The sequence below is a fragment of the Apodemus sylvaticus genome, chromosome 11 (genome assembly GCF_947179515.1).
Source record: "Apodemus sylvaticus chromosome 11, mApoSyl1.1, whole genome shotgun sequence".
Classification (NCBI taxonomy): domain Eukaryota; kingdom Metazoa; phylum Chordata; class Mammalia; order Rodentia; family Muridae; genus Apodemus; species Apodemus sylvaticus.
Window position 1 is genome coordinate 9,111,735 of NC_067482.1, and position 17,707 is coordinate 9,129,441.

At 47.9% G+C, this 17,707-nt stretch overlaps 1 protein-coding gene across 4 annotated transcripts in view; it reads left to right on the top strand.

The window, feature by feature from the left end:
- Window positions 1–13,431, top strand: part of Helq (helicase, POLQ like) — a 41,137-nt gene extending 27,706 nt beyond the window's left edge. For 3 of the 4 annotated variants that reach the window (XM_052199590.1, XM_052199592.1, XM_052199593.1), the window contains 7 exons: window positions 202–415; window positions 2,519–2,676; window positions 3,718–3,816; window positions 6,573–6,746; window positions 8,219–8,332; window positions 10,073–10,207; window positions 12,944–13,431. In XM_052199590.1, coding sequence (XP_052055550.1) covers window positions 202–415; window positions 2,519–2,676; window positions 3,718–3,816; window positions 6,573–6,746; window positions 8,219–8,332; window positions 10,073–10,207; window positions 12,944–13,081 — 1,032 coding nt within the window. In that variant the 3' untranslated portion in view covers window positions 13,082–13,431. The remainder of the gene's footprint in view (window positions 1–201; window positions 416–2,518; window positions 2,677–3,717; window positions 3,817–6,572; window positions 6,747–8,218; window positions 8,333–10,072; window positions 10,208–12,943) is intronic. The other variant, XM_052199591.1, reaches the window with a different exon arrangement.
- The last annotated feature ends 4,276 nt before the right edge of the window (window positions 13,432–17,707 follow it).

Genomic DNA, 17,707 nt, shown 5'->3' on the forward strand with positions numbered 1-17,707 from the left:
TTTATTAAAATTAATATACTGAAAAAATGTGTATAAGAAGCATAAACATGATAACTGTCTTTTCCTTCAGTTGTTTTTCCTGTTTTTAATTCTGTAGATTTTGTGCTAATTTTTTCTTCAAATAGTTTTAAGATATGAATGTAAGTAATCTTGTTCCTTGAACTAAGAAAAATGTCCCAGCAATGTCCTGAATTCTTTCAGATTGCAGCCAGTCTTGGTGACATATATCAGTTTATGAATGGTACACTTTTTGGTGTTCAGCAAAAGATTTTATTGAAAGAAAAAAGTCTCTGGGAAGTAACAGTTGACGCTCTTGAACACCTGACAGAGAAAGGACTTCTACAGAAAGATAGCCACAAGGAGAAGTTACAGTGTCACTTCCGGATTACAAAGCTGGGTCAAGCTTCCTTTAAGGGTAAGTGTATCTAAATCTCAGAGCTTTCTCAGGGAATGTACTGGAAACAATAGAAGTTAAGGTATTTTCTTTATTTAAATTGGATTTGTGATTTCATATTAGAAGCATTACTCTTAAGAGCTATTTCAGCTTTCCGAAGTTGAAAATACTTTGAATTGTAAGTAAATGCACATGTAGATAGAGGAGAGAGCACCTTGTCACCTTCCCCCTCCCTCCCTCACTCCCTCCCTCCATTGGCAATGCACAGCTTAACTTGCCTGAAGTAACACCTGACTCTGTTTTACTTCAGCTTACAGTCCATGCTATAAACAGATTCAAATTTTGTTTTAAACAATATTTACTGTTGTTCTGGAACTTGCTTTTTGCTTAATCTATAGGCTGTGTCTGAACGGAGAATTAATTAATTGATTTTTATTTTTATTTTTGAAGACAGGGTTTTTCTGTGTAGCCTTGGTTATCCTGGAAAAATTTACTACTTTTTTTTTTTTAATTGCCAATGGTAAAACATTTCCCGATATCCCCTTCCCCTAAGACCCCCCAACCCCTCCCCAAGAATTTACTTCTTAATGAGTAATTTACTTATTGAAAAATATCTGCTCTTTAAAAAATGTTAGGTTAGGGAGAGGTCTCATTCAGTAAAGTCAGTCAGTAAAATCCTAAAGACCAACCTGAGTTCAGATTCCCAGCACCCACATGAAAGGCCAGCCGAGCAGGGGGCGTGGCCTGCCGTCCCAGCAGGAGGGCGATAGAGGCAGCTAGGGCCTGGGAGCCTGCTGCTCAACCGGCCTAGCCTAATAGTGAGCTTATGGTTCAGTCAAAGAGTCATGTGGGGAGTGACATCCTCCTGCACACATGTGCACACACACACACACCAACCATCCTAAGAACTCAGGATTGTGTTATCAGAGGTCCATACACCTGCCCCATCCCACGCCTCGGGAACTCCCAGTGTTCCCAGTTCATGATCTAACATAGTCTATCAGGCAACACTGACCACATACCCCACAGCAGTTCAAAAGGATCATATGTCATCTAACGGCGGTGTTGGCCATCTCTGGTGTTTGCACAAGGGCAGCACGTCCCTGGCAGGTGGCGCCTGGCCACTTCTGCGCAGACACGCGTGTGTTTACATACATCATTCACTTTTCAATGGAATCGTGCTCATTTATAAATTACCGAGGACCCATGGCATCGCGAGTGTCAGCCAGGCACTGTGCCCGAGCTCCGTCCTCAGCTCTCTTTCCTTTGTGAATCTAGATCTCACTCAGTTGACGGAGCTGGTCTGCTGTAGTTCAGGCCGACCATGACTGTGCAGTCCTCCTGCCTCGGCCTCCAGGTAGCCGACCAAGATCACCTGTGGGCTCACACTAAGAGTCCAGACCCACACCGCTTTTATGCTGCACTCATCCATAATTGGGCTGGATCATAACTTATGTAACCCTCTATTTATAAACATTTTCATTGCTTGTGATTTTTTTTCTGATTATAGCCACATGACTTATAAACAGAGTGTCTCAATTTATTTTGAGTACACGTTGAGATTTTTTTTTTACCAGATTACCAAAAATAGAGTAATTGATCAGAAAATGTGATGCATACTATTAAAATAACCTCCAAAACTATTACAAATAAGAGAATTTGAGGACTTACTGGTAGGGTTTAATTCAGGACTGAGCCATATGCAGGAGTAGAGCCCCTGGCGTGCATGGGCCTTCCTTGACCTCCTCAGCAAACAAGAATAGCAAGCAAGTCTTTGTCACTTCTCAGTCAGAGTGTTGGGTTTAATGCAGTATAATACCACAGGTGCAAACACACCAGAATTATGATAGCTTTGTGTATTTCACATACATTCATGATATTTGTACTGGAATTTTTCTAATTAACAAAGCCCAAATGTTCACTGTATGTTTTCTTATTTTGATTCAGTTGTGCTTGCTTTATTGTCTCTTAAACCTGAGGAAAATAAAACTCTGAGAGGTCAGATAGACTTCTCAAATCAAACTAATCCGAACTGGGTTTGGGTACTGGGTCTGTCTGTGGCTGGGACAGACATGTACGGCACACCTGGCTGAGAGCGTGCCCTGTGTTTTCGTATTTCTTTAGGAGCCATTGATTTGGCCTATTGTGGCACTCTGTACAGAGACTTGAAGAAAGGTCTGGAAGGACTTGTGCTGGAGAGCCTTCTCCATCTGGTCTACCTAACCACACCCTACGACCATGCTGCTCAGTTGGAGCCTGACTGGATGGTGTACTTCAGGCAGGTGAGAGAGTGGGGCTGTTGTCACGTGACCTGGTGAGACCTTTGGAACTGGGCCTTTTGTCTTTCAGAGTTGCTCTTCCTTGTTGAGGCTACTGTATGTGAATTGTACAGAACTATAGGTCTTATTGTGGCATTCACACAAATGTGTATATGTCTCTCAGGTTTTGAACACTGTTTGTGTGGATGTGTGTGTTCAGGTGGTGTGCATGTTCATGCATGAATGTGGAGTCAGGTCAAGCTTAGGTGTCATTCCCCAGAGCCATCCACTTGTTTTTTTGGGACAAGATCTCCCTCTGGGACCTGGAGCCCCCCACTCATCTAGGCTAACTCGCAGATGAGCTGCAGGGATCCTCCTGGCTCCCACCTCCGTGCTGAGATCACAGTGCAGGGCTCCCACAGCTGGCTTTTCACAGTTCTAGGATGGCCCGTGCCTCACGCCTGTGCAGCAAGCACTTTCCTAGCTTAGCCGTTTCCAGCCCACAGAGAGCTCGCATAATACACCCCATAGCGGTAAGACTGAACCTAAAGCCTTGTGGATAATAAGTATGTGTGTTCTGCTTTGAAACCACACCCTCACGCCCCAGTCTACAGCTTCTTAATCTCAGGAAATTAATTTCCACAGTGTCGTTTTTAAGTTGTTAAGTTTTTCAAGTCGTATATGGCGCAGTTACTTTCAGATCCTTCCTGCCTGTCTCCTCTTCTAGCTCACTGTAAATTAAACACAGTCACAGTCATAAAAGGTGCTCCCCGCCTTGTCTTCATGCACAGTAGACATGTTCTGAGAGATACAGTAAGCCAAGCTCACAGCACACACTCACACAGGCAGACAGCTGTGCGTCACTAGGTCGCTAGGTCACGGAACTGAGGAGCCACCATCATAGGTAGCCAGGGTTGACAAAGCTTTCCTCTGCTTAGGATAAGTCGTGGGGTTTTTCTTGTCCATTAAAATCATATGTCCTCAGAATTAACCCTGGCGTTGGCTGACACGAGACTTTTAAAGCTGCAATTTTATTTTTTCACTGTTTATTCCTTCTCTACGTAGTTTAGTCAACTCAGCCCAGCAGAGCAAAATGTAGCCGCTCTTCTTGGAATCTCCGAAAGTTTTATCGGGAAAAAAGCATCAGGACAAGCCATCAGAAAGGTGCTGTATCTTTCTTATTTTCTAAATAAGAGTCATTCAAGAAAACGAGTGTCCTATATCATCTCCTTTACTGACTTGATCTTTTTGTTTCCTAACACTTGGGAGATAGAGGCAGGTAGATCTCTGTGAGTTCAAGGCCAGCCTGGTCTACATAGTGAGTTCCAGGCAAGGCAGAGCTACACAAGTGAGACCCTGTCTTTTTCTTTTTTTTTTTAAACAATTTATTTATGAGTACACTGTCACTGTCTTCAGACACCCCAGAAGAGGGCATCCAATCTCATTACAGATGGTTGTGAGCCACCATGTGGTTGCTGGGAATTATAGCAGGACCTCTGGAAGAGCAGCCAGTGCTCTTAACCACTGAGCTATCTATCTCTCCAGCCCTGACACCTGTAGTTAAAAAAAGACAAAAAAAAAATGTCTGCACATTAATCTGTTAGGTTTATATTATAAAATATTTGTACAATATCATAAAACTGTATATATAAGTTGAATTTAAAATGTTTTTATATACATTATGTATGCAGGTTTATATATAGTGTGCACACGCGCATGTGTTTGTGTGTGTGTGTGTATGTGTGTGTGTGTGTGTGTCTATGTGTGTGTGTAGTGCTGATGAAAGCACTTTACGGAGCACTTTACCACTAGGTTTCCATCCCCTAAAGAGGCCAGTATGGTTCCCAGTATCTCCATATGAGCTGTCCTACTTGCATATGTGTGTGCACGTGTGCATGATGTATATATGTTTGTGTTCAAGTCACGGCACTGATGCGGAAGTCCTAGGACAGCTTTGTGGAGTTGGCGCGCTCTCTCTCTCTCTCTCTCTCTCTCTCTCTCTCTCGTGCACTCCCTCTTCTTTCTCTCTCTCTCTCTCTTTCTCACTCTCTCACGCACGCTTCCTCTTCTTTCTCTCTCTCTCTCTCTCTCTCTCTCTCTCTCTCTCTCTTCCTTTACACGGTTCCAGCGTCAGGCTCAGGCGGTCAGCCTTGCACAAGTGCTTTAACTGCAGAGCCGTCTCACCAGCCCCTAACTCTTCTTATTGGCATTTCTTACAAAAGCTTGAAATTGTCATTAAGACATCTATCCTGCCATGTAATAATTCTGTCATTTTTCCTGGCTTTGGAATTACATTCTAAGCAAAGTCTACATTAACTCAATTTATAGTTAATGGTAAAAGCACATTAAAAATGCCAAATTAAAAAGCTATCTTTGCCTATCCAGAATTCAATATACTTTTTTAGCTTAATGCTTTTAAAAGGATGGTCCATTATATACATGCTGATCTGTAATTCAAAATCCACTGACACATAGCCTTTATCTCAATATTCTTTCATATTTATGTTTTCATTTTCAGACAGGGACTTGCTATGTAACTCAGGTCTTGATTTCCCACTGGGCCTTCAAGGGCTAGGAGTGCAGGCCCCTCATGCAGGCCAGCGCTGCTCTGTGACTACTCCCCTCCTTCCAGGACGTCTGTGAAATCGTTTCTTAGGTTACCTGGTTAGGAGAGATGCAGTTCTCTGCACTAGATCACTGGCACAGGCAAAAGCTGACCACAGAGCAGAAACTGCAGCCACCGGCAGTCTTCCTGTCTCTGTTCAGCTTTGGGACACTGATATCACGACCCTGGGGAAATCAGAGCGTACTCCCTTGCAGTTTATAGTACAGGCAAGCTCACCATTTAGTTAATGTGTTTTTCTAACTTCCATTCACATGCAAATGCAGTTTACAAACGCACAGTCACTGTGGAGGTCTCCCTAACTTCCAACAGAGTGTGGATCCACACAGAGTGCTGGGGGAGGGGAGTGTCACTCTGTCCCACACAACTCAGTAGCCCATATTTTTCAGACTTTGAGAGTTTGGTCCCAGGTTAGTTATTTTAGGCATATGTAAGCAGGGCACAATTTGGTAAACATTAATTTGGTAAACATTTTCCTAGTAATAAGTAACTCAATCCCATGTGCACATCAGAGAGCTTTGTAAAGTACATGTGACATCTTCCCTAAAGATAGGTTCTACAGATTGAGGAAACAAGGCCATGAGAAGCACAAAGGTCACCAGGCTGTTAAACACATCGCCCCCAGCCTCCTAGGTGTATACGACATTGTACATCTCTTCCTGTGAAGGAACACCTCCGAGTGTTAGCATTCCTGGTCCCTGCTGCTTATCCATGAGCACAGGAGCCTCCTTCCCTCCAACAGGGCGGGCGACTGAGCAGCCAGCCCAGCTGCAGCTCAGGGTAGAGCACGCCCTCAGCGCCCTCAGCGTGTGTGAGGCCCGGCTGATCCCTCACAGTTCAGGAGGCTGCACTGGCTTCTTGGCTGCCAGGAGAAGCCTCCCGTGCTCCCTCCTAGTCGTGTGGCTTGGGTCCGGCAGCTCTTTGGCTCCCGAGTGCATCTCTCTGAGCTGAGCCTTGCTTTTCGTTGACCTCCATGTCTCCTTGTCCTGTCCTCATGTGTGAAGGTTCCAGTCAGTAAGTTCAGGGCTGTGGTAAATCCTGGCTGGTGTGCATCATTTACAGGTCCTGAACTAACCACATCTGCAAAGGCCCTCGTCCCAGGTTGTCACAGTTGAGTGCCGGGTGCCAGCCTTGAGCATTTCCATCCTCTGTCCTCCGGCACAGCGAGTGTCCCTACACTGGGAACAGCTGTCTCCTCCGGGGCTGACGGGTGCATGAGGTGCCAGGGGCCTCTGTGCTGCCTCTGTCCTTGCAGCTGCAGCCTCAGCCACTCATGATGCCTTTCGTGTCTTTCTAGAAGGTGGACAAGAACGTTGTCAACAGACTCTATCTGTCTTTCGTCCTTTATTCCTTGCTGAGAGAGACCAACGTTTGGAGTGTGTCTGAGAAATTTAACATGCCCCGAGGATACGTGCAGAGCCTGCTTATGGGAGCTGCCTCGTTCTCCTCCTGCATACTGCACTTCTGTGAGGTAATCAGCTAACCGTGGGACTCGACCTGTCTTCTCATGGAAACTGCTGGTAAACTCTAAGCAGTTGCCTCTCCTCCCTGCTGAGTCACTGTGGCTGTCAAAGCATGCAGATTTATGTAAAGCCTGTCTTCGTTTCTGCCTAGACCAGGACTGTGTTGAGCTCAGGGAAATGATGCAGAAATTCCTGAGTCAGCTAAAACGCTGCAGCAGTGGAAAGCGCAGCGCTGGCCTGTTCTCAGGACCAGGGCTGACGGTTCCAGGCTGTCCCTTACATCCTGGCCTCTGTGCGACGACTCAGGAGGGATGAGGGGTTTGGTCAATTACCCAAGTCCATCCGCGGGCACGTGACTGCTCAGTCCCACATCTTCTAGAAGGCCATGGAAACATACACATTTACTCCTAGTGCCAGGCAGGCAGCCCTGCGTTAAACATAGGCTCTACATGATCGGTGTATGTGTATATAAAGGATCGTAAAATTAACATATATATCATATATATATGGCAGCCTCTGCCTCCTGAGTGCTGGGATTAAAGGTGTTCACCACCACACCCAGCTCACCAGGTTTCAATTTCAATTTTCTTTCATATCTTAAACCTCTGTAGTCTGCGAATGTGAATGCTAGTGAAGGGTGAGTGGTGTATTTTTACTTGTTAACTCTTATGTTCAGCAGCTGTGTTAGTGAGGATGATTTTTAACCAGGATTAGAAGTGAGAACTTAGTGGAGTTCTTCCCATGCGGCGGGAGGGCTCATGCAGGGCAGTGGGGTACGGGGGAGGGCAGCGTGGCTTGGTGCAGGGTGGCGTGCGCGCGCGCGCGCGCGCGCACACACACACACACACACCCGGCGCTGCTGTTAGTGCGGTGTGAGTCGGGCTCTCACGGAGCCTGGAGCTCGCCACTTTGACTGCGCCCCCGTGTACAGCACACAGTGCGGGGTGACAGGCGTGCGGCCCTGAACTGCACAGGCTCTTCTGGGGGTGCTGAAGCTCTGAACTCCGCTCAAGCCTGTGCACTTCACCCAGAGCCAGGGCCCCAGGACCCCCGAGTAGATCTCACACAGACAGGCTGGCATGATGCCTACCAAGCCACGCCCCATGCCTCACTCAGACCTCCTGTTCTCATTAGCCTAAGTGTTTGTTGATTATCATGTTGCATACGACACTGTCCTTACTTAATACTTCGTCTCTCAGTTAACTCCCACAAGTAAAAACTGTTTATAGTCACTCGACAAACAAAACTGTACAGACACTTCTGAAATTTTGATTAGAATAACTTTTTTCCTTAATTTTCAGTCTTTTTTCCTCCTCCAAAAGCTGGTTCGTCAAGCTCCCAAGACCCCATGCGTCCTTGCCATGTGAGGACCATCCTTACCTTAGCTCGTCCAAGCCGCGGGAAACCCTTAGGAGTAGCTCACCCGGGTCAATGCGTAACTTACATAAAGTAATTTACTGATGTGTCTCTGTCTGCTCAGGAGCTGGAGGAACTGTGGGTTTACAAAGCCCTTTTGGTGGAACTCACCAAGAAGCTGACATACTGCGTGAAGGCGGAGCTGATCCCTCTCATGGAAGTGACCGGGGTCCTAGAGGTCAGCGTCACCCGGGCCCTGACTGAGCTCATGGCTTCTAACAGAAAACCAAGTTTTACCGCTTTCTGACACATTATTGCATCGTAGGTTCTAGAAAGAACCCTACTGTTCCAGGTCCCGTGGAGGAACAGAACCGATGCAATCAGCACATAGAAACAAAGAGGACTTGATAGACGGCCGCATGGCTGGCTGGCCTGAGACTGCCCGCAGCAGTTCCTGGCCAATCTCCACGGTCTCCACGCTGAAAACGAAGAAGCTGGCTTTCAGCAGCGCAGCAGGGTTGGGCATGCAGGGATAATCTCGTGCATCGCTGGTCAGCAAAGAGCTGGGAGGCCAGTCGCTTGAGGGAGAGAGAGGCAGAAGGTTCTCACCACCCAGACTCAGGAAGGCGGGAAGGCAGATGTGAGAGACTGAGGGAAGGAACCATCCACCTGGCAGACAGGAATAGTGGAAATGGGTTGGGAGAAGCAAAAAGCTGGTTGGTTGGGAGCAAGCTAAGCTAAGGCTGTAAGCACTGTTAATTAAATGGCCTCCATGGGAGCAAGCAAGGTGCAGAAGAGCCCCACACTGCCACAGGACAGGACAGCCATCCCTGCCCCTGCTTTCCACAGACCTCTCCCTCCCTTTCCCCTTCCCGCCATCTCTCTCTGTTTCTTAAAACAGGGTTTCATTTTGTAGCCCTAGATGTCCTTGAATTCTCTTCACACCAGGTTGGCCTCAAAGTCAGAGCTCTGCCTGCCTCTGCCTTTCTGCTTCTCTTTGTCTCTCTGCCTCTGCCTCTGCCTCTGCCTCTGCCTCTGCCTCTGCCTCTGCCCCTGCCCCTGCCCCTGCCCCTGCCCCTGCCCCTGCCCCTGCCCCTGCCCCTGCCCCTGCCCCTGCCCCTGCCCCTGCCCCTGCCCCCTGCCCCTGCCCCCTGCCCCCTGCCCCCTGCCCCTGCCCCTGCCCCTGCCCCTGCCTCTTGGTATTAAAGGTGTGCACCACCACTGCCCAGCTTCCCTCTGCGCTCTCTCTGCCTGGACTTCTGGCAGACCATAGAAAGTATGTGTACTCTAGGGTCTTCCCCTTCAGTCAAACCTTCCTAGACATGAGACTCAGCTGATCCCAGATCAGATCACCCAGAAGCCTTTTTTATTTCCTTCTTTTTAAATAAAATGAAGCCATGGCCTCCCAGGAAGCTATTTGAGAAATGGATATGATGGAGGATCTCGGTTATGAACTCGTGGGCTCTGCTCTCCCCCAAGAATGTGTATCCTGCGTGGCAACCATAGCTCCTCTTTCTCCTCTGGAGGAAAGAGTTACTCTGTCAGTTTGTACCCAGTGCAGTGATGATGCACAGACGTCAGGAAGGTCATTTCCATTCTCTAAGACAGCGGGGACAAAGGATCCTCGGTCGGGTGCCTGCTTTCTGTTAGCAACACACATCAGCCTCAGTCCTTCCTGCCGTTTGCCTTTCATTCTGCTTAGGAAGTACACATACACGCATGTGTAAATGCACACATGCGTGCATCTCCCGAGTGCCTAACTGGGTTCCCATCCCTGGTTTTGTCCCAGCAGCCGACTTACACTGAAAGCCACCCTCTGTCAGAGGAGAGCCTCCCAAACATCCTCAAAGCTCTGCAGAGCTCTGCTGGGGCATGTCTTCATATTTACATTACTGTCTGTCTGTGCATTACTGCTGCATGTGGGTTTTTTTTAATAATCCCAAATACTCATAGTATTTCTTTTTCCTTAATACTTTAGGGCCGAGCAAAGCAGTTATATAGCGCAGGTTACAGAAGTGTCACGCACTTAGCCAATGCCAACCCAGAAGTGCTGGTGAAGACGATTGATCATCTGTCCAGATGGCAAGCCAAGCAGATTGTTTCCTCAGCCAAGGTGAGTGAGCCTTGTAAACGTGCCATAGCGTCGCGATCGGACACGTGTGCCATAGCGCCACGATCGGACACATGTGCCATAGCGTCGCGATTGGACACGTGTGCCATAGCGTCGCGATCGGACACGTGTGCCATAGCGCCACGATCGGACACATGTGCCATAGCGTCGCGATCGGACACGTGTGCCATAGCGTCGTGATCGGACACGTGTGCCATAGCGTCGTGATCGGACACGTATGCCATAGCGCCACGATCGGACATGTGTGCCATAGCGTCGTGATCGGACACGTGTGCCATAGCGTCACAATCGGACACATGTGCCATAGCGCCACGATCGGACACGTGAGCCATAGCGCCATGATCGGACACGTGAGCCATAGCGTCACGATCGGACACGTGTGCCATAGCGTCGCGATCGGACACGTGTGCCATAGTGTCGCGATCAGACACGTGTGCCATAGCGTCGCGATCGGACACGTGTGCCATATAGCATCGCTATCGGACACGTGTGCCATAGCGTCGCGATCGGACACGTGTGCTATAGCGCCGCGATTGGACACGTGTGCCATAGCGTCGCGATTGGACACGTGAGCAAAGCACTTCACATGGGATCATAGTTTACAAAGCCATGTATGCAGCTCACAGCTCACTGTAACTCCAGGTTTAGGGCATCCGGTGTCCTTCTGACCTCTAAGGGCCCTACGCACACAGGGTGCACAGACATGCCTGCAGCAAACAGGGCCCTGCACACATGGGGTGCACCTGATTTGGCACAGGATTGCTGGGAAGAGGAGAGAGGCCCTAAAACTTGATGCTGTTCTGAGGCAGTCTCACAGCCTCCTCACAGAAGTCCTCTCCACTGTGCCCAACTTCAGTCTCTCAGCCTGCAAGCTCCTTCACTGACAGGAGCGTTTCCAAGGTCATCGCAGTGTGTTGAGGTTAGACTTTACCTGAGATTTCTCCCACTGCACGTGTGCTGCCCTCTGGAGCCAGCCCGCTCCTTCTGACTGTAGTTCTCCCACATTTGAAGCAGGAGTTTCTCTTCCCTATGTTGAGTTCTGCAGCTTCAGGCTGTCCGCTTTCTACAGCCCTTTCCAAGACTGCCGTTGTACTGTGTGTGTGGCTGAAGCCTTTACAGCCTTTCGGTATTGTGTCCTCGGCCACAACTGTATAACTTGCTTAGCTTTTTAAAACGTCATTATTACATTATTGTGCTGGATAGTCCTATGTCAGCTTGACACACAAACTAGAGTTATCTGAAAGGGGGAACCTCATCGAGAAAATGCCTCCATAAGATCAGGCCTTTACATTTTCTTAATTAGTGACTGTTGGGGAAGGGCCCAGCCCATTCGGGTGGTCATCCCTGGGCTGGCGGTCCGGAACAAGGGCTGAGCAAACTGGTGAGCAGCGCCCCGTGGCCTCTGCACCAGCTCCTGCCTCCAGGTCCCGCACTGTGTGAGTTCCTGCCCTGCCTTCTGTTGGTGGTAAATAGCAATGTGGAAGTCTGAGCCCCAAACCCTCTCCTCCCCAAGTTGCTTTTTGGTCACGGTGTTTTGTTGAAGCATTAGAAGGCCTAACTAAGAAAGTCATTTGCATACGTGAAGCAGAATTGATTTAAAAAAAAATGGCCTTCTTTCTCCCGGTTTTGAGAGGTGCTCACATATGAACATTGCCTTACTTGATCTTGGCTCTGATCTGTGATGGAGACATTTTGAGTGTTTACAGATACAGCGTCCAAGACGGGCTGTGTCCCAGCAGACGGTGTTCTTGCATGGGTCAGGGCGCCCTTGCCTCTGCTCCTGCCCGAGAGAGCTAAGGCAGCCCAGCACACAGGCTGCGCACTGTGCTTGGGAATACTTTCTTTCTTGTGTGCTGTTTTTGAAATTGGCCACATTTCCAGGCATGGCAGCATGCATGTTCATTATCTTGACACAGGAAGATCACAATTTTAAGGTCAGCCTAGACTATATAGTGAAATCCTACCTGAGAAACTATAGGAAGGGAGCTGGAGAGGTTGCTCAGTGGTTAGAGCACTGGCTGGTCTTCCAGAGGACTTGGGTTCGTGCTCCCAGCTCCCACATGGCCATCACAACATCTGTGACTCCGGTCTCAGCAACTGGGCAACTCACAAAGCACCCATACACAGTTAATTAGTTAGTTGGCTAATTAACTAATTAAAACAAACAACACAGAAGGGAAAATGACAGAGAGGAAGCGAGTGGAGGAGGGAGAACGATCCGGTCACGTCCCTGTAGGAGCTTCAGTAAAAAGGGTAATAGATCCAATCGTGTTTCTGTGGGAGCCTTAGTAAAACTTCTTTCTACAATACTGATGGGCTCTTAAGAGCACACTAAATTAAACAGTTTGCAGAGCTAATTAAATGCATATGTAAAGGATAACAGTTTCAAGAGCTAATTAAATTTTTGCAAATTTTTCTGAAATTTTATAGATTATAAATTAAGTCTAAGTGCCTGAGTCCTGTGTGACACAGATCCTTGAGTGGAGGAGAGCTCTTTATTCTCGGTGCGCAGAACGCTGTGATCAGCTAAAGCGGCTGTAACAGGACACCTCGTCTTCCTTTACTGAGTCTCTGGATCTAAAGTGGGCGTTTTCCAGTCTCACTGTTTCAGTTCCCGCGTTAGCTCTCGGTGTGTCAGGACTCGGGGTTTACAGACATAAAATGTGGACAACTCTCTAGCCAGATCCATTTGCCTCATGACTGGGTTTTTATTTGCAGATGCTGTTGCATGAAAAGGCAGAGGCGTTGCAAGAAGAAGCAGAAGAATTACTAAGATTGCCTGCAGACCTCCCTGGGCTTGGGGGTTCCAACTCTGAAAGGACAGGAGGCCATGCTGGGGACGTGACTCTGAGCTAGGGCGTTTGCCTGAGATGCCTCGGGCCCATGTTAGATCCTCAGTACCTCCAAGAAAGAAGAAGAAGCTGCAGTGCTGAGACCTGCATGCAGTGAGCGCCTGTAATCCCAGCACGTGGGAGGCAGAGGACGCACAATGCGTGTCAGAAGTCCGCTCCAACTACAGAGTCAGATGCTAGCCTGGGCTGCGGGAGGGAGTCCCTGTCTCCAAAAGGGAAAAAAAAAAACATGAAGCTGTCTGATGTATGTTTTTTAATTTGACTTATTTATTATATATATATCTTATTGAAAATCCCCTATGTAAATGAGATATGTATTTTAATTATACATTAAAACCTGTGGGTGAGCTTTTAGACGGTGGTCCAGGTGATTACTTGTATGTACCATCACTTGTATGTATGTATACACACACACACACACACACACACACACACACACACGCACGTACGCACGTACGCACACACACACACATGCTGACTGGCTCCTGCTGCCTGACCCGTGCTGACTGACACTGCTGACTTGTGCTGTGATGCCGTTGTAAACTCAACCTTCACCCTCATTTCTCCCATCAGTTTGCACCGAAATTCCCAGAACCCTGTGTGTCCTAACTGATGTAAGTTATTACTGCTACATCAAATTGTTAATCTAGGTCTAGTGCCAACTCAGCACTCAAATCCTGTGTCTGTGAAGTTACCCCGTACCCATCACGTGACCCTACAGGGTGCTCCCCGCTCTGAGCACTATGGGTTTATTTTCTTTTTTGCTATTGCTTTCAAGAATGTTTTGTGTTTTTACTAATCACGTTCATATGCCACCTAGCACCCACCACAGTTCACAGAATAAGAACATCTGTGGGGAAGAACCACATTAACAATGTGAAGATTCTATATTTTATTATTTTATAAACTTTATTATTAAAAAAAAACAACTTGCAAATGACTAAACACACTTATACCAAAATTAACCAGAAATAATTCTTTTTGAGAATCTCTTAAGCACAACATTTCCTTTAGCAGAACTGCAGTGAAAAAAGAATTAACCTGGGACTGTGGAGAGACTCAGTGGTCAGGAGCACTGATTGCTCCTGCAGAGGACCAGGCTTCCACATCCACGTGGCAGCTCACAGCCACCCATAACCGACCCCAGGGGATCCACGCCCCATTCTGGTCTCTACAACACATGTGGCACACACACCTGCAGGCAAAACACCCACGCACATTAAATAAAAATAAAAACTGTTTAGCAGCTAAGCCAGGATAAGGAAAGATGGGTCCCAGCAACATTACCAGCACTGGACTGGCTTGGGTAAGTTCTGATCACCTGAGCAGCTTCTATTGGAAAGTTGTCAGAGGGGAGTTCACAACCACATTCTGTGTCCTAACGTAACAGATAGCGTCCCACTCCCCAACATGTTGTCTACTGTGTGTCAGAAGCGGCCGCTTGGACAGGGTAACCAGGAGTCGTCCTAGGACTGTGAGGCAGGTGCACGGGGGAGTGAACTGGAAGGCTAAGGCAGTTCGTCCAAGGCCGTAGAGTGCTAATTGCTAAACAGGAATCCAGATCCGTGTGGTCCCAGCCTGGTGGCCATGTGTGTGTTATGTAATATTATTGAAGGGACTGGTGTCAGCGCAAGATACACCATGACCAAGTTATCAACACAAAGGAGATTTAGTTGTCCCAGAGACAAAGGACAGGGAATAAGAGACATAAGACAGGAGAGAGAGGGTGAGGGAGAAGGGGAAGGGAACAGAGATGGGAAGGGATATTTACCCCAGAGGGACAAAGGACTGCCTCTGAAGAGAGAGGACAGACGTGACCCATACGGAAATGGTGCTGTCTGTGTTAGGATGAGGTGTTTCATTTTAATTGGGCATGTTAATTAGATGGGCAAAAGGGATCTTTTTGATAGCTGGACTTTAATAATTTTGCTAGCTGGACCTTGGTAGTCAATCTCGGGAGAAAGTGGCCAAATAAGGGAGTAGACCTGTGGCCAGCTTTAGGAATGGAATCTATTAGTTGTTACCAAGGCAGAGGGAAGCAGGGAAGGGCGAGGCCTGCCACAGCCATGTTTGCCATGCTGGGGCCTGCTAGAACCTTCGGTCATTTTAGAGGTTCTGTCCCTGTTTCCTTTCCAAGTGTTTTCTTTCCTCTTGAGTGACAGGACTTTTCCTGGAGAGATACAACATACATATCTACTAAACCTAGCTAAATAGTCCATAGCAGACCTAAGCGCAGATACCACTTAAGTCCCACTTGGTGAACCAATGAGTTTTATTGGGGTTACTTACAATGACTGAAAGGCAGCTGCACCACCAAATCCCACCCCAGCTTGAGTGACAGCTCACAGAGTTGGGAACCTGAGGCACACTGCACAGCCTACATGCCGCTCAGAGGGTTGACGATGTTCCAGGTGGCTCAGTTCATCTAAGCCTCCTCTCAGCACCTGGGCTGGGTGAATCTTTGCACCTTGGCGGGTCTTTATTGCTTACCCCGAGAGGGAGGAGCTTAGTGAATCTGGTCAGTTTCAGGGACTTCCTGAGACTATTCTGAGTTGTTCCCCTGTCTTAAGAAGCTTTTCTGGGAGGTGGAATGATTCAGTCTCAGAGGAAACTGCTACGCAACACCCCCAGCCTTGACTTTATCCTTACATAGCATCCCTTATTCATGCACCATCTCTAAACGTCTTCACCCATACCGAAGTCTGACATCCTAATGGTTTAGGAGACGCCTGGGCATCTCTGCACGTACTTTTGAATACAGCCAAGCATTATGAAAGAGCGGCTGGCTAGCCTGCTGGCTGCTTTGACCATCTGATAGATCTTCCCAGTGGGGACATCCCTCCTCGGTTTCGTTACACCTAGAAACCCCAACTTTATTTATTCGGTTTTCCCAATTAAGCAAGGTTGTACTAGCTAATTAATAAGAGAGGTTTATAATTCAAAAGTAGTTTGCTATCTTTAAAATTAGAGGTGGGGAAGGGGAAGGGTTCCTTCATAGTAACTGGCACACCTGTATCTGCAGGTCCAGGACAGCACCCCCTATCGATGCTGTCTAGGCTGCCAAAGATGAGGTAATGGTGACAGTATGTCTCCTAAATCTCAAAGTCCCTGTGTTGAAGGTTTGGTACTTAGGTGACTAAGAAACTATTGGCAAGTAATGAGACCTTTTGGAAGGTGGCACCTATTAAAAGTGAATTAAGACACTGGAAATGCACCTGTCGTGGGGGTTACTGAGTCCCTGACTCCTCTGATGTGCCCCCACCATGACATCCTGTGCCAAGTAGGCATGGTCTGCAAAGCTGTAAACCTTTAAGTTGGTTTATTCCAGCTATTTGCAAACTGATCAAGGTGGGCATTATTAGCTTGTAGAGATATTAAAAGCCTGAAGGAACTAAAACAATTTAATTCTAGAAAAGAATAGAAAAGTGCATCAGCAGGGAGTAACAGGCCCAAACTCATTTCAGAGTTCATAACAAGCACGGCTTCACTTTCGTGTTTTAGAAATCTGACGATAACTAACCTAAGCAAAAAGGGCTGAGTCTACTGACCAAATCCTGGGCCTGTGGGCAGCCGCACGCACACCTAAGGGCAGCTAGAACCAGAGACGCCTCGCCCTCAGGGCTTTCAGCCTTCACCTTGTCAGGCAGCTCTAGGACTGACTTCATTTGTGGCTTCAGGATCAAAGCACAGTGGTCCCCACGGCCATGCCCCACCCCTCTGCCAGGGTCTGAGTTTGGGCTTTCAGAAGACAAGGAACATGAACGGTAGGTAGGGAACGATAGAGCAGGTGACGCCTCATGGAGGAGGGTAAAAGAGCACCAAGTTAGTCAACTGTGTTAGAACAGAGACTGCATGGTGTTAAAGATCCAGATATGGACACTTAGCGGTGTCGCGTCTCTGAAAACCTAGGAATAGACTTCACATTCATATGAGGATCAAAAACCAAAAGTGCAGCAATCCCAAAATGCCATCAAGTCTGCCATCCCCTTGTTTTAAATATTATTTGTATGTGTCTGAGTGTCTTGTCTGCATGCATGCAGGTAGACCATGGGTATGCCTGGTGTCTGCAGACGTCAGTCTCATATAGCCTGGAACTGGAGTTAGGGATGGCTGGGAGCCTCTGTGGGTGCTGGGAAGCTGGCCTGTGCCCTCAGCAAGAACAAGCGCCAGTTCCCCAGCCCCTCCGGTTTTCATGCAGTTGCTTTTGTGGGTTTTGTTACTGCTACAGAGGCAGGGTTCTCACCACGGGGCATGAGTGTGGAGGTCTGAGGACAACTGGACATCTTCTTCCATCTTTACTGGGGTCCTGGAGATTGAACTCAGGTCATCAGGCATGGGCAGTAAATGGTTTTCCCTATTGAGGGGTCTCAACAGCCCAGGGTTTCTTCTCCTCCTCCTCCTCCTCCTCCTCCTCCTCCTCCTCCTCCTCCTCCTCCTCTTCCTCCTCTCCTCCTCCTCTTCTCTTCTTCCTCAGCCTCCACCTCTTCCTCCTCCTCCTCCTCCTTCCCCTTTCTTCCTAGCTGTCCGCCATGTTTCTAGGATCTCAATCCCCACTGAGCTCTTTCTAATCACCAAGATTCTTTTGCCTTACACTGTAAATTTAGACACCAAAACAAGACTTTCTCTTGTG